Source organism: Oryx dammah, unplaced genomic scaffold (assembly GCF_014754425.2).
Source record: "Oryx dammah isolate SB20612 unplaced genomic scaffold, SCBI_Odam_1.1 HiC_scaffold_9, whole genome shotgun sequence".
NCBI classification, from domain to species: Eukaryota; Metazoa; Chordata; class Mammalia; order Artiodactyla; family Bovidae; genus Oryx; species Oryx dammah.
The window spans coordinates 35,298,710-35,316,189 of record NW_024070193.1 but is presented as its reverse complement, the minus strand read 5'-3'; the positions used below and the strand labels follow the sequence as shown (position 1 = coordinate 35,316,189).

The following is a 17,480-nucleotide window of genomic DNA, read 5'->3' as shown; positions in this document are numbered from 1 at the left end:
GTATGCTGCGATTCATGGAGCCTCAAATAGTTGGACACGGCTGAGCGACTGAACTGAACTGAACCTACTTTTCTCTCTTCCTGACTACAAATGCAGTCTGAGATCAGAAATGACAAAACAGTGTCCCTTTAACCAACCCATGGATGTTTTTTCTGTCCCAGAAGTTTCAATTCCAAAATTTAGATTTCTAGCTTTTCCTGAAATGTTAAAAGTTCTACCCATAAAACAACATTTGACTTAATTCAGATTTGTGACTATACCTTTTAGGTGGAGGACTCACTCTCCACTCCTTCACAGGCTTTTGAGATTGACAGATTGCCGGGTTTTGTCATGACAATTGAGCTGTCTTTTCTTTTACCTGGTGTATCTTGTTATTTGTCTTACCTGCCCGGTATGTATATGAGTCTGTGGCACATATGATGCTGAAGAAGTTCCCATGAAACCATTTTCAAACCATTAGCATGTGGCTATTTCATAGTAGCACCCTATTGTGTATCTGACCACATAGAAACACACGTGGGTCCTTACATTCGAGTTGGAACTTTAATCAAATCAACTCTGAATATACAAGGTTCTACAGCACAATGGAATGAAATCTGTTATAAGTAAAGAAAAACACCTGTTTTGTGCTGTCAAAACTCTCCCAGAGAACTTGCCAGTGCTGATCTGGGATTTCTCAATCACATCCATAATAGGAGGAAACCTCTCTTCTTTCTCTACGGGAACCTCTCTACATTTTTTTTCATGTGGTGAATTCATTTTGTCATGGAGTGAACACCTGTGTGACTATTTAAAAACCACAACACCAGGTGTGTGAGTATGAATGTCTCTCTCCTTTGTGTATGCTCTTCTCACTGATTTCTCAGCAGGCTGGGTCAGCAAAAAGGCTTCAAACTGAATATAGAAAAAGGTCTTAAAGGATTTCTTAAAATATATCTATTACAAGCACATGCACTGAAAATATTGCAGTCAAATTATACAAACAGTTCATAGCCTTGAAAATTCCTTTTGTTTATACCATCATGTGAAAATGTTCAGATCTACAGATAACACAGTTGCAAGCTTACTGTAAGAGAGAGAATTTTAGAAAACCTAGTAAACTCTAAAATCTGGAAGATATTATATGATAAAATATTTAAAATATTAAAACAAAAGAGATTTTTTTACCTTTTGCTTTGTCTCAGGCTCTCTATTCCTCTTTTCCAGGAAATAGTGGCCCTGGGGAAAGCATTTGGTTTGCATTCAATCACAATATCCCCACCAACTTGAACAACTGAATATTTTTTAAGGGGATTTTTGGAGAAATCAGGAGCTGAGGCTAAAAACAAAATCACAGAATTATTCAATTACTCATCTAATCAACATGTTGTAACCGAAGAACTGATGCAATATCCTAGATAGAATCTAATATCTGTAAAAAAAAAAACAAAAACAAAAACACCTCTTTTTGAAACTACTTTGCTTAAGGTGTTTTGGAGCTAATTGTGGACTTGGCATTTTGGAGTTTCTGTTTCCATTTGTAAAATGAAGATGGCAATAGATATTACCTCAGTCAGTTAGTCTGGGTCTTGAACGAGGTAACATTCAGTAAAGAAAGTTAAGTACCAACTGGCACAAATTATTGGCTCAGTAAGTGTAAATTATTTTTGTTTTGGTAATGGTCATTGAGATAACAAAAGCAGGCTAGAGTTAGGGAGGAAGCAAGTTACAAAAGGTCACATTTTTGATAGTATTTATAATAAAGAAGGTGAAGATGGTTTCACGAGAGAGAGAGAGGGGGAGAGTGAGCGCGCACACAATGAAATACCTTTACAATAAATCAAAAGCAATATATTATTATTTCAGGTTTCTTTAGGCATACCATTAACTGGGAAAATGGAAATAGTCTGCCTTCAGTTGAAGCAGGCAAGCTGAGTAGAAACTTTAACAACAACAACAGAGAAAAAAAAAACAGTCTTTGTCAGTTTCAACTCTGTCCTCACTAAATAAATCATGAACAAATACCAGTTCATAAGGGTAATAAATAATTAGACTGCCTGGGGATACATCCAAGTCTTCCTAGCTGCCTGCCTGTGGGAACCTATGTGTCCAGTTTCCATTCCTAGCGTAAAGTCTATATGAATTTCTTTCAGATATGCCATGTTGTCTTGCACGGCTTCTCTACCCTTCCACTGACCTATACATGCTTTTTATTCTGATACATGTTTAAAGAGAAGGTCTTCAATTTAGGTTATATTCAGCTGATAGCACCTACTCAATTCTTGACTGTAATAGTCACAATATTTTAAAATTCAGCGCTTTTTTTTTCCCCCTCTGTAGAACTATAGGTTCTATAAAGATCATTTTGATATTGATAGTTCTGTTTTCAGAGTTTAATACACAATAAGTATTCAATAAATGATGACTGAATGAAGAAACAAATGAATCAATGTCCATCACCCATAGACTTACGAAACTTTGCTGTTGTACTTGATTCTTCCTCTCATCTCCTGTGTTTATACTGTTAAGGAAGTCTCAGGATGAAAGACGTCACTGAGTCATTTATGGTGACAACTCCACTGGCTGACTGTCTCAGAATATCATCCTCAAACTGCTCTGTCTCAACATTTTCCATTATAGCGGCTTATTTCCCAGCTTCCCTTGAGGTCTGAGTGGACACGTGACAGGGTTCTAGCTAATTACATAAAAGGAGTTTGATGTAAGGACGGAGGGAAATTTTGCTTTTCTAATGATAGGGGCTGTCCCCTCTGTCTTCTTTGGGTTTCAGTATGGACTTGATTTCTGTAGCTACAGCAACTCATCCTGGATCCAGGAGGCTACAACCATGAGGAAAAAGTTTAAAGAGCATCAGGTCACATTGCTCTTGCTCAGCTACCCACCCACCCCTCACCCCCCATGAAATTCTTAAGCATGTGTGTGTGCTAAGTTGCTTCAGTCATGTCTGACCCTTTGGGACCCCCATGGACTGTAGCCTGCCAGGCTTCTCTGTCTATGGGATTCTCCAGGCAAGAATGCTGGAGGGTTTGCCCTGCCCTCCTCTAAGGGCTCCTCCAGACCCTTGGATTGAACCTGCATTGGCAGAGAGATTCTTTAACACTAAGCCACCTAGAAAGTCTGAAGTCCTTGAAATAAAATACCTCCTTGTTTAAGTCTGTAAATTGAGATTTTCTTTTCTTATTTGTAGCTGAAAACATTTCTAATAGATGCTTTTTGAGTTGTATTCAAAAACCTCATGCTGGGATCAACTTTGGGGGAGCCACCTCTGGTTTGGTTTCACCATATAGTAGGTTCCTCCAAGCCCTGATGTGTTACCACATCACCCAAAGCTGAGTAATAATTCTCACTTTGCATATTTTAGAAGCTAATTTAGACATTTCTCATTATTTCAAGGAAAAGCAATTTCTAATTTACAGAAAAATTGGATTCATATTACATATAATCATAGCTTGCTAAAATGTCAGTTTGAATTTTTTGGCTATAAATGAATGACTTACCTAATACTCTCAATTCTGCATTTGCATAAATTATCTGATATTTGTTTTCTGCAGCACATTGGTAGATACCAGAATCTGACACATTCAGCATAGTTATGATGAGTGTCCCATTTTCTATTTGAATTCTTTCCTAATAAAAGAAAAGTCATATAAAATGCTAGTGCATTAATGTAAGCATGCTCTTAACATTTGTGCATATCTATGAGCTGTTGGGGTATGAGACCTGTTGCTTATGAAACTGAAATTAATATACTTCAAGATTCTGGGCAGTTTTCTGGACTTTAAAAAACAATGGAAATGTTCTTAACATAATTTTAGTGGTTAGTTTATGTTATGTTACCTCATTTCTTTTAAAATTGTCAGTTTTCTGCATAGAAGGTATGAGATGGTTGGATGGGAGCACTGACTCAATGGACATGAATATGAGTAAATTCTGGGAGTTGGTGATGGACAGGGTGGCCTGCCTGCTGCAGTCCATGGAGTCTCAAAGAGTCAGACACAACTGAGCAACTGAACTACCTTTCTTTTATGTGGTATATAAAATAATTTGGAATACACTACCATTTCAGTTTTTTCAGAAAGCATCGTCAACAATAATGTTAGACATGGATAGAGTGACTAGCAAATTTCCATGGTTTTCCATCATAAAGTCTTACAAAATTAAAATATGATGATTCAATAATTTTCTAATCGAATACGTAAGTTGAAGGAGCTAAATTCTTTTCTGCAGTGTACTATGAAGTATATTTAAACATACTTAAACACACAAAGTCTGTTGCAGAGTCCCATTTTGGGTACAATTTTGAGTGTATAGAATAAAATAGTTTAACAAGGTAAATATAACTTTAAATATTTCATGGTACCTATCACCATCCTCTAAAGATAGTAAAAGTAGGCTGGAGGACACACGGGAATGTTGTTTGCAAAAGGGATGAAGGAATTAAAGTCCAATAAAGCTGAAACAAAGAACAGCATTCTATTCAAGTTGTAAACAACAAATGTTCTTTGTGTCTCTAACTGAGCCTGTAAGTGCAAAGTAGAGTGGTGAGCTGGCACAATTATTAGGATAATTTGATGGGAAAAATAAACTTGTCTCATTTTCTATATATTGTAAAGTGTGCTTTAATTTGAAAAATGTGGATAACTGCCTCAGTTTTCCACTTTTCTAGGTTTAGAGACAGCTATTAGCTTTCATAAAAACCAAGTTTCTGGATGATGATTGAGAGCTTGGATTCTGAAATCAGGCAGATTATGCTTAGAATACCAATGCTAACACTTACTAGCTGCTTTGTGACCTTAGACAAATAGACTTAAGCCCTCTGAAACAATTTTTTTTCACTATACAAATAATAATCATATCTTTCTCATAAAATTGTCATGAGGATGCCATTAGATAATGTGTGGAAAATATTTAACAAAGGGCCTGGCTCATATGACAGTTCAATGAAAGTTGTTGATGATAATGATATCATCTGATTATGGATCAATCACTGACTAAGTGCAACTTTGTACAAGTTGTGTTTTCTACCCATAAATTTCTCATTTGAATAATGGGAATAATTGTAATAGTCACTTTGAGTTTAAGTATTAAATAAATTAAGATATGTAAAGATTATACTACATTTCCTGGCACCTACTAAACATTCCAGAAACATTCATTGTTGCTATTAGTAATACAATTTCCCTAGCAGAGTAGGTCGAAGTTTAATAACACCGTAGCTACTTACCTCCGGATTGAGGCGTTCACCATTCTTTAACCAGGTGTACCAAGGATCTGGCTTTCCACTGGCTTTGCATTCCCAAAATAAGCTGTCATAGATAGACAAGTATGTATTCTGGATTTTTTGTTCCCATTCTGGAGGGGCTGTTTCAAAAAGAGGCAAGAGCAACTATTTAGCAAATCAGTTAGCCAAAACATTATGCTGCATTTCAAGGACTATAGAAATCAGGAGGACAAAGTTACCTGGGTCTAGTAATACTGTACTCATGATTTGAGGGAGGGGAAATGCAGGACCCCCAAAGTGGGACAATAAAAACTCTGTTGTAAATATCAGTGGACTTTTTGCATAAGACTGATATTTGCCATCTATCACTTTGCTACACCTATATAACAATTTTGGAGCTGTGGGAACAGGCTAAAGAATAATTCCATATTAGATATTAGTATATAGGTCAAGTTAGAAAACGTATATCAAATCTGAACCCTCTGTGGGCAAAAGGCCATTAACTATATTTAGATTGAACTAACTAAATAATTGTATCTATATCCAATATAATTACAATTCAATAGTTTGAAGCATAAATCAGATATCAGCCTCATCACATTTTAGTAGGTTTTAATCAAGTTGTTTTTCCCTATGTATAAGTCTTGACAGGGAATGATAACTTTTAGAGTTGTATGTAGGTTAAGCATATAACTTTAATTCTAGGCATGAATTTTCCAAGCCTTATTTTCTAATCTGAGAAAGTTCAACATAGTTCTGAAGCAAAAAAGCAACTGATATAATTGATGTTGAAATGCTATTTAAGTATAAGGTAGTATTATCCTTACTAACATTCATGGAAACAAGTGTGTATAAAATAAATTCTTTGAAATTATTATTTCTTCTATAATGATGATAGAAAACTCTCTGGATTTGCCATTTAATCCCTCTCCTTTGTTTAGGTCTGTTCTAGATATGTTGGAGTGGATGAGCTTCCTGTATAATTGTACTTAATTCTCCCTCCAAACTTTTGCAGAGGATTTTTTGTATAGGTGTTAGGTAACCTTATCAAGAAGTTGCTGTTCAGTTGCTTGGTTTTGTCTATCTCTTTGAGACTCCATGGACTACAGCACTCCACACTTCCCTGTCCTTCGCTAGCTCCCAGAGTTTACTCAAATTCATGTCCATTGAGTTGGTAATGCTATCTACTCATCTCATCCTCTGATGCCTTCTTCTCCTTCTGCTTTCTGTCTTTCCCAGCTTACAATGAGACACAGAAAATAGAGAAGCCTGATTTTGTACACAGAAAGTAGTCACATGTTTGTGTTTATTTAGGAGTGCTGGCCAAGGGTAAGTTCTCAGGAAAAGGGAGAATCAACAGGGAAGGAGAGAGTCAATGCAAGAATGAGTTATTGGGTTGACCATCAAGTGGCGCTAGTGGTAAAGAACCTGCCTACCAAAGCAGGAGACATGAGATGTGGGTTCGATCCCTGGGTTGGGAAGATTCCCCGGAGGAGAGCATGACAACCCACTCGGTATTCTTGCCTGGAGAATTCCATGAACAGAGGAGCCTGGCGGGCTAGGGTCCATAGGTTCACAAAGAGTCAGACACAACTGAGCACGCAGAGATGATTGTTACCCATCCTCTGTGAATGTATAAGGAATCTCTATAACTGCCTGCCCAGGAAAGAAAGAGGAAACATTTATTCATTGGCTCTTGTCCACAGTTATTCCAGGGCAGTGCAGGTATTAACTGGAGAAGGCAATGGCACCCCACTCCAGTACTCTTGCCTGGAAAATCCCATGGACAGAGGAGCCTAGTAGGCTACATACAGTCCATGGAGTCGTCAAGAGTTGGACACGACTGAGCGACTTCACTTTCACTTTTCACTTTCATGCACTGGAGAAGGGAATGGCACCCCACTCCAGTATTCTTGCCTGGAGAGTCCCAGGGACAGGACTGATGGGCTGCCGTCTATGGGGTCACACAGAGTCAGGCACGACTGACGTGACTAACCAGCAGCAGCAGGCATTAACTATTAGCACATTCTGGTTGTGTGTGCTTAAATTTTGAGTAGGTTCTAGAAGCGGCCAAATAAAACTGGAGCAGGAAACAAGATGGGCTGTTGTGCCACCTGAGATAAGACTCTGACAGGCCACACCTGCAAAATACTGTGGCGGAGGAGGTCACCGCAGCAGTGGTTGCAGTAAGTGGTGCTGAGAGTCTTCCAAGTGATATACAAGTATATCTGACTTTCAAGGCTTTTCCACTGTAACTCCTTGCACTGAAAGAGAAGTTCCCTCGGGGAGCTAGTCAAGGAGAAGAAGGAATCATGGTGTCCCGTTGTGGTGAAAAGTAAGCCAAGATGAACTCCTATGGAAATCAGGGCAACCTCCAGTTACATGACACGCTTTTCACAACCTTGAGGGATAATGGATGGCAACACTTAGAAGAATTGAGTGTATTGATTAAATTGAATCATGTTTCTATTTAATATTTTTAAAATTTATAGTTTGTAGATACTTGTTTAGAATTTGCCCCATTGTACATTTGATCTGGGAGGAAAAATGAACACACACATAAAATCCACATAGCTTACAAGAGTTTCAGATCTCTATATATATGGTTTGTTGCTTAGTGCAATAGCTGTAACTTTAAGCTTTATTTGTTTTTTTAGTTTTTTGGATGCTTAAGATTCCAGAGAATAAACTTTTAAGTCTTCAACTTCATGTAGGTCCAACTAAGTCTACCTGAAAAAAAACAACAGTATTTCAAGTCTACCATATAGGCTTGGATATTATTACTTATTTCCCCCTCTCAATGGTTGTGTAATTGACTTAACTCCTCTGAATGTGCTCCATTATTTATAATGAAAATAATACTTTATAAACATATTTTGGAGGTTGTGTATTTGTGCTCAGTCACTCAATCACGTCCGACTCTTTGTGACCCCATGGATTCTAGCCTGCCAAGCTACTCCATCCATGGAATTTTCCAGGCAAGAATACTGGAGTGGGTTGCCAGAGGAGGACCCAATATAAATGGATAGAATTTCGAAGTATAACTTAAGCACAGCAACATAATGGACTGAGAGATTCTTGGAATTTTCAGGTATTTTTTCGATTCTCAAGAAATTGGATCAATTCTCTTCTCCTTTGGAAATATGTGTGCATGTGTGTGCTATGTTGCTTCAGTTATGTCTGATTCTTTGCAACACTAATGGACTGTAGCCCACCAGGCTTCTCTGTTGATGGGATTCTCCAGGCCAGAATATTGGAGTGGGTTGCCATGCCCTCCTCCAGGAGATCCCTACTCAGAGATTGAACCGGGGTCTCTTATATCTCCTGCATTGGCAGGCAGATTCTTTTCCACTAGCACCACCTAGGAAGCCCTTTGGGAGCATATTGACAACTAAGGGGTGAACAAGAAGCATTATTTTGTCTTATTGACCAATTACCCATTATTTTCCCACAAAGACCATTTGTACTTCTTAAATGGCTAATTTGATTGTGATAATAGGTCATGTGGGGCTTCCCTGGTAACTCAGTTGTAAAGAATCTGCCTGTACTGCAGGAGACCCTGGTTTGATTCCTGAGTTGGGAAGATCCGCTGGAGAAGGAACCCACTCCAGTATTCCCTTATGGCTCAGCTGGTAAAGAATCCACCTGCAATGTGGGAGACCTGGGTTTGATCCCTGGTTTGGGAAGATCCCCTGGAGAAGGGAATGGCTACCCACTCCAGTATTCTGGCCTGGAGAATTCATGGAATAGCAAAGAGTCGGACACGATGGAACAACTTTCACTTTCACTTCCATCAGTCTTATGAATAGACTTAGATGATCAGGTTGAAGAGCTATGGTAGACTGGACAGAATCTCGTTTCAGAAGATTGTTCAAGGTTCTAATCTCAGATCTAGCAAACATTATTTGAGATCTTGTTCAGTTCATCAAAGTTAATTGCCTATAATATCACTGAAATTATTTCTACACTTTATTGCTATAAAAATTATGTGAATTACTATTTGTAAAACCTTCTATGTAAGCTAGCAGTTGCTTTATTAATGTGAGAGAAATTACTTTATTATTGATTTCCAGTTTATAGAGACCTCAATTTTATGGTTAAGTTTTTTCTTATCTATATATTTGTCAGTTTAGTAGAAAAATGACATACCTATTTTAGCCAAAGCCTGTGTAATATTGTGCTGCTCCTAAAAAAAACTCCCAGTTACATCCTCACAATTTTATTTACAAAAGAATGCCAGAGTCCAGAGACTTTGGATTAAAAAATAGGAGCTGTCAAAAGAATATGTGTATAAACTCAATTGTCAGCTTCTGAAGTGGCTCAGTGGTAAAGAATCTCCAGGCCAATGCAGGAAATGCAAGAGAGAATGGTTCAATCCCTGGATCAGGAAGAATCTGTGAGGAGAAAATGGCAACCCACTCCAGTAATCTTCCTGGAGAATTTCATGAACAGAGGAGCCAGGCAGGCTACCTTCCATGGGATTACAAAGAGTTGGACAAGACTGGGTGACTGAGAACACATGTATAAACTTAATTAGCATTCCTTCTAAGTAATTACAATACCTTAGAAATTTTAGTTATTGAAATATATAGTTTTGTTTCCAATTACTTTATTACTGAATATAAATGTGTCACATAGAAACATGTCACACAGAAAATGACTTTGGCCATAAATAAATACAGTTTTTAAAGTCCTCTAGTACAGAGGACATGGAACAACCGACTGGTTCCAAATAGGAAAAGGAGTATGTCAAGGCTGTATATTGTCACCCTGCTTATTTAACTTATATGCAGAGTACATCATGAGAAACGCTGGACTGGAAGAAGCACAAGCTGGAATCAAGATTGCCAGGAGAAATATCAGTAACCTCAGATACGCAGATAACACCACCCTTATGGCAGAAAGTGAAGAGGAACTAAAAACCCTCTTGATGAAAGTGAGAGGAGAGTGAAAAAGTTGGCTTAAAGCTCAACATTCAGAAAACGAAGATCATGGCATTTGGTCCCATCACTTCATGGGAAATAGGAAACAGTGGAAACAGTGTCAGACTTTATTTTGGGGGGCTCCAAAATCACTGCAGATGGTGACTGCAGCCATAAAATTAAAAGACGCTTACTCCTTGGAAGAAAAGTTATGACCAAACTAAATAGCATATTCCAAAGCAGAGACATGACTTTGCCAACAAAGGTCCGTCTAGTCAAGGCTATGGTTTTTCTAGTGGTCATGTATGGATGTGAGAGTTGGACTGTGAAGAAAGCTGAGTGCTGAAGAATTGATACTTTTGAACTGTGGTGTTGGAGAAGACTCTTGAGAGTCCCTTGGACTGCAAGGAGATCCAACCAATCCATTCTGAAAGAGATCAGCCCTGGGTGTTCTTTGGAAGGAATGGTGCTAAAGCTGAAACTCCAGTACTTTGGCCACCTCATGCGAAGAGTTGACTCATTGGAAAAGACTCTGATGCTGCAAGGGATCGGGGGCAGGAGGAGAAGGGGACGACCGAGGATGAGATGGCTGGATGGCATCACTGACTCGATGGACGTGAGTCTGAGTGAACTCTGGGAGTTGGTGATGGACAGGGAGGCCTGGCATGCTGCGATTCATGGAGCTGCAAATAGTCGGACACGACTGAGTGACTAAACTGAACTGAATACAGACATGTTAAACATAGCTAAATTAAGAGTATTTTAAAGGCAGCAAACATTTTGACAATCCTGAGGTATATTTTATGGTTTATTTGATGTCAAAAAAAAAGTGAACTTCATGCCAGTGTGTATTTTGGCCTGGAGGAAAGAAGACACAAGGACAAACATTAGAAAATATATGTTTTTATCATCTCTCTTAAGTCCATGAGAGATTCTCATAACTAAGACAACTATATTTTTAAATGAAGTAATGAGTTTATCTTTCTCTTGTCTACATATATGTAGACAATCTTGGAAAACATAAACAAGTACTGAAAACTATCATAAGTATTATGCTTCTCCTGTCATTTTCTCCTTCTTTTGTAATTTCTGCTTGGGATTATCATTAAGATTGTCACAGGCTGCTGCTGAATTTATTAAGGGAAATATATTGAATTCCATTTTACTTTGTGTTATAAACTTCTATGGCTTTTAACATGACACTGCTCATCTTTCAAAGGAAATTATAATAAACAATAACATGCATAGACTGCTGAAATTAAAGCCATATTTTAAAAATGGTCATTCCCATCGGCTAATCATTGAATTTAGCATCTTTACCTGGAAATGTGTCTTCTCTTTTTCTCCTATGACACTTGCCCACAACATGCTAAACACTTTCACTATTTACTATGAAGGATATCACCAAATATTTCATGTACTTTTTGAAATTCTATTAGCTCACCATAGAAAATGAGTTGACCCTTTGCAAGGTTTCTTCCTCGAAGGTTACTTGCAATACACTCATAGAAGCCTTCATCTTCCTGTTGAAAGTTCGGGATTTCAAGGGTAGCTTGGGATTTGCTGTATTTGACTTTCCCCGGCAATGGGCTTCCATCCAACCTCCTCCAACTAATATCAGGGATGGGACTAAACAGTTACACCTCATTAGAATAGAAGATGGTTTAGTCTTTACAACAGCAGGATAAAATAAAAATTCCTTAAGCTTAAGTCTCAAGGAAAAATATCAGTCACTACATTGTGACTAGTTTTCAGATTATGCAGTCATTCACCATTCACTCATCCAGCAATTTTAATAGTTTATTAAGTGCTTGCCATGAGCAAGTCACAGTAGTAAGATCAGGGAATAAATTGATGACTAAACATGTTTTCTGTCCTCATGTTGCTCACAGACTAGAGGGGAAAGCAGACAATAAACACAATATAAAAATCAGATTTGTAAATTGCAATAACTGAAACAAAGGAAAGAGCCTGCAGAGATAGTAACAGGATTGTATCAATTTAAATATGAAGGTCAGGAAATTCTGTGAGGATGTGATATTTAAGAGGAGGCAGTTTCTTTCTGTGTTTACAGATTCTAAGGCAAAAACTCAGAGTCCTCTATAGCTAACTTGGTACTAATAGGTAACTGAAGGCATACATGACTGGTGAGCTAGCTTATCAAAAGAGATCAGTACTATATAACAGGCCCAAATGAACTGGGAGTATAGGATCTGCTATCCTCAAAAGAATGTATTATTTATACACATTTGTTTTTAATGGCATAAAAAAAATCTTTGCATTGTACTTTGTCTCTTTTCAAAAAGAATGTGTAAACAATTCCTTTATTTTAGGAATTTAGCTTAATATCTTATATGTAATATATTTCATCTAATATGATTACTTTTTAAGCAGGAAAAAAAATATTTTATAATATATGACTCTAAGTGTCAAACAATAGAGATGAATTTAGAAATTCATGGTGAAGAAAGCCTTACTTGTACAGATATAATAGAATGTAATGAAAATGTAGGCTATAAATAAAGTTCTAACCAGAAAATATTCCCTAATAAACGAATCATTTGAAAAATCAAACCTAATCTATTAGCACTAACATCTTTCTTATTTTCAAGGAATTTTTCATTCCTTTATAGATTTTCAGGTGCTTAAATAATTTCTGTTATAAATGTTTTCAGCTTAATAATGGTAAAAATCATTTTGCAAAACCAAATTATAACCTCTGTAGAAGATGCAGGACTTTTTCCAAGTTCACAAAAATAATATAGGATAACCTCCCAATCATATACAAAGTGGTTGACAAATAAAGATCTATAGAATCTGAACCATAACAACTGCAAATAATTGGTGATGATTCAATAGAGGCTTCAAATAAAGCAACAAAATTGTGGAAGCCTCGAGAACTTTTCACTGGCCAGCAATGAGGATCCTGATGAGTGAATCAAAGATACACACTGTGTAGAAAGTCATAAATGTACTCACACATATTTCACAGAAGGAATACTCACCAATCAATGTTTGATTTGTCTGTTTTTCTGAGAATTAGCATACAGTGACAAATACAACTTGAATTTTAATTAAATACAAAAATCATATTGTTTTTGTCCTTTGAAAAAGCCTTGACACTATAACTTTAGGTTGATATTTTAGTATAACAGCATATTCCTGCCAACAAGTAACCTCAGGTAGCTAGTTTTCTTATTCATTCATTTTATTAAATACAGAACTACAAGTTCTAAATAATTATTCCAAAACAAAGTTCTAAAAGAAAGTTTATTCACTGATAAAGATCTTCACCAAGTCTGAGGCAGTGTTATCCAATTTTTAAAAATACATACTAAATTTTCATGTGAACATGGTGGTGAGGATATAAATGCCTTTTATTTTCCTTTTTCTGCTTATCTCAATTTTTCCATTATTTTTCTACAATAAGGAGGTATTACCCTTGTAATAGAAAAATTCTAAGAAAATTTATTTACAAAGAGAAAAATAAATAGAGGCTCTGATATTTATCTGAATCCATGATTCTTTATCTTTTTACGATAGTGTATCTCTGAGGTTTATGAAAAATACATGCAAAACGTTGAACTAAAAAAGGTTTTAACCTAAAACATTAAGAAAAAAATCAGTAAAGGCTGAATATTTTCCAGTTGTTATATCATGTTCTTTAACTGTGAAGACAGGAGTCAATTTTTAACCTATTTATCTAAATCTCTGAACCAGTAATTGAACAGTATACTTTAATTACAATACCAACAGTAAGGGACCTTTAAATACTTCTCAGTATGGTACTTCTATATAGCCATTAGACACACATAAAAATGATATTCTGTGACTATACTTATTTGAGGGTTTTTTTTTTTTTTTGGCATTGACATGATTTAATATAGGCATGTGAAGAATTCCAAGTTACCTTTCTTTGTGCTAGCCTTCGTTTTCAAACACACTGTCTCTATTTCGTTGGGAATTGTTGCCTAGAAGTGCCAAGTATACATCCTAACATCTGAGGAAAACCAGTGACAAAAGATCCAGTCTTTAATAGCTTTTTCAAAGGCAGTCCCAGAATTGATCTACTTGTTTCTGATTGTGTTGTCTTAGTTATCATAGTTGACCCACCATGGTGGCCACAATACACCAATTTCTAATGGCAAGACCTGAGTTTTGTGCTCACTCCTGTATCCGGATGTGCACGCATGCATGCTTAGCTGTGTCTGACTCTTTGCAGTCCCATAAACTGTACAACCTGTCAGGCTCCTCTGTTGATAGAATTTTCTAGCCAAGAATACTGAGGTGGATTGCCATTTCCTGTTCCAGGGGATCTTCCCAATCCAGGGATAAAATCTGTGTCTCCTGCATTGACAGACAGACTCATTACCACTGAGCCACCTGGGAAGTCCCCAGAGGTGCAGTCCATCCAACTCAAATCCAATGGACTAAAGATAGGAAGCATTGGGTTTTCCAAAGAAAATAAAAATGCACACACAAAACCAAACACATGTCCAGTGCAGACTGAGAATACGAGTCTAATTCTTAAATCCTTCTTCAAAATTGGAAGCTCTTATGTTAGAAACCAGTACACACTGAAACTTACAACTTTCTCCATAGTTGAATGGTTTATTAGACAAGGTGGATCACTCTAAACATAACTGAGTTAAGAAGAACAAGCATCTATCTAGGGGACGTACTTTAAGTGAGAAGCTTAAATATCTCTTCAGTATCATGTCTGTTTTACATTTTTTGCCTTCTAGTATAATTTTGACCCTATAGAGCATTGTTCTTAAAATATATTTCACAGTCATAATTTTTCACAAGGATTATACTGCTCAGTTTTTGGTCTTATATACCACTAACATTCACTTTCACAGAATATCATTTTTATGTGTGTCTAATGGCTATATAGAAGTACCATACTGAGAAGTATTTAAAGGTCCCTTACTGTTGGTATTGTAATTAAAGTATACTGTTCAATTACTGGTTCAGAGATTTAGATAAATAGGTTAAAAATTGACTCCTGTCTTCACAGTTAAAGAACATGATATAACAACTGGAAAATATTCAGCCTTTACTGATTTTTTTTTCTTAATGTTTTAGGTTAAAACCTTTTTTAGTTGAATGTTTTGCATGTATTTTTCATAAACCTCGGAGATACACTATCATAAAAAGATAAAGAATCATGGATTCAGATAAATATCAGAGCCTCTATTTATTTTTCTCTTTGTAAATAAATTTTCTTAGAATTTTTCTATTACAAGGGTAATACCTCCTTATTGTAGAAAAATAATGGAAAAATTGAGATAAGCAGAAAAAGGAAAATAAAAGGCATTTATATCCTCACCACCGTGTTAGTCAATAGTCATTTTTTGCCTTATGCCTGTTTATATAGTTTTCCTGCTACTTTCATTTAAAAAAAAAAAAAAGACTTGAGAAATAAGCTAAATGCCTGGGTTAAAAAGTTGTTAAGATATTTTCTACCTGTGTGATTGAATTGTATGACATGGTATTAGTGCATTTCTTTAGGATACTATATTTTACCCTCTGGATATTTTAGAATTCTCAGAGCAACTAAACTATCAAAAACAGTCACTCAAACGTTTATTTTTTTTATTGAGTCTTATCGAGTGCATCTTATGGCTGCATTTCATGTTAAAATTTTTAATGGGAGAAAAATCAAATTTTATATGATTTTGCAGATACTAATTCAATGTTAAGGATTTTTTCAGATTTGTTATGTCACTACAAAATATGAATGTCAGGAGCCTCTTGATTATTACTGATCATGTGAGCTATAGAGTCAGGGAGAATAACTGTAAAGCATAGATTATATTAAAATGCACGTTTGTTTTAATGAAAAGTTCTCATTTAGTCTGGGCATGTCTTATGAAGACAGTAAATGTGTAAATAATGTAGATTAAAAGAATGAACCATGTGACAGTGGCAACTTATGTTTTATTGGTACAAAAAAAGGATTTTAACCAGGGAGACAGCATGTCTGAGAAACTGTTCTAAAGAGGTAGGGGGAAAGATCAGTACACATGTGATTTTGGTGAAGGGAGAGTATGTTCAGTAAAGCACATATTTTTTTGCAAAAGGCTTCTGCTAGTCATGAGGAGCAGTCATCATCATGAAGAATTCTAGGGCTTTTCTAGATATCAGAGGATATAAGAATTGGGCTCATAAAATCAGCTCCTGAAAATATCTAACTATCTGAAGACCTGTTCTGCCAGTTTTACCCAGAGCACAGGTTACCTCATTTTTGCTCTCTACCCTGAACTCCTTTCAAGGGATGTTGAAAGTCAGTAGCTACAGCAACACATTATTTAATCCTTGTAGAGGTAGATGGCAAGTGCCAAAAGCAAGTGCCAATTAGTAGTTAACAATTAATTGCTTTAGATTTCACACCCTCTCTCTTTTCTGGAGCCATCCCAAGTGGACATTGTGTGGGAAGAACTAAAGTCAACAAAAGATGAAATTATATTAGTAGTGAGTTCAATTTCAAATGTAAGCTAAATTTTCCAAGATATACCATTCTATGTAAGCAATGAAATACTAATACTTATATTAATATTAATAGCAAAGCTATTAGAATACTATATATAGAGTACAGAGCAGAGTGTAATTCTTAAACTTACCAGCTATATTTTATTGTACATTTATAAAATAAATTTTCTCATTTATAGAATAGGGCTTGCTGTGCTGTGATTAGTCACTCAGTCATGTCTGACTCTTTGCGACCTCATGGACTGTAGCCCGCCAGACTCCTATGCCCATGGGGATACTCTAGGCCAGAATACTGGAGTGGGTTGCCATGCCCTCCTTCAGGGGATCTTTCCAACCTAGGGATCAAACCCAGATCTCCCTCACTGTAGGCAGATTCTTTACTGTCTGAGCGACCAGGGAAGCCCAAGAATACAGGGTGGGTAGCTTATCCCTTCTCCAGGAGATCTTATCAACCCAGGAATTTAACCAGGGTTTCCTGCTTGGCAGGCAGAATCTTTACCTGCTGAGCTACCCAGGAAGCTGAGAATAGGGCTTCATACTGGTATATATTTCACAGGATTATAGTGAAGATTAAATAGTATTAATATAATACATCTCATACATTTAATACCATCTAAAACACATGAAACAGTATTTTTGTGTTAATGACTTTAAAAATAATTTTAAATTATTATTTTTATCAATTCAAAATAAGAATTCTAGCTTATGTTTATTTGTTTTCTATTCTCCTTTAAGAACTCTGTATGACTAGGCATTTAACATAAATTGATTTATGAATCATGCATAAACTAAAATCAGATCTCCATACTGTACATGAAATGGGTGCACAAGCACACATATATGTC

At 36.4% G+C, this 17,480-nt stretch overlaps 1 protein-coding gene across 1 annotated transcript in view; it reads right to left on the bottom strand.

Annotated features, from left to right (window-relative positions):
• Positions 1-17,480, bottom strand: part of CNTN6 (contactin 6) — a 176,730-nt gene that overhangs the window by 76,240 nt on the left and 83,010 nt on the right. The window contains 4 exon segments of the mRNA XM_040246391.1: positions 1,168-1,318; positions 3,495-3,624; positions 5,222-5,358; positions 11,585-11,769. Coding sequence (XP_040102325.1) covers positions 1,168-1,318; positions 3,495-3,624; positions 5,222-5,358; positions 11,585-11,769 — 603 coding nt within the window.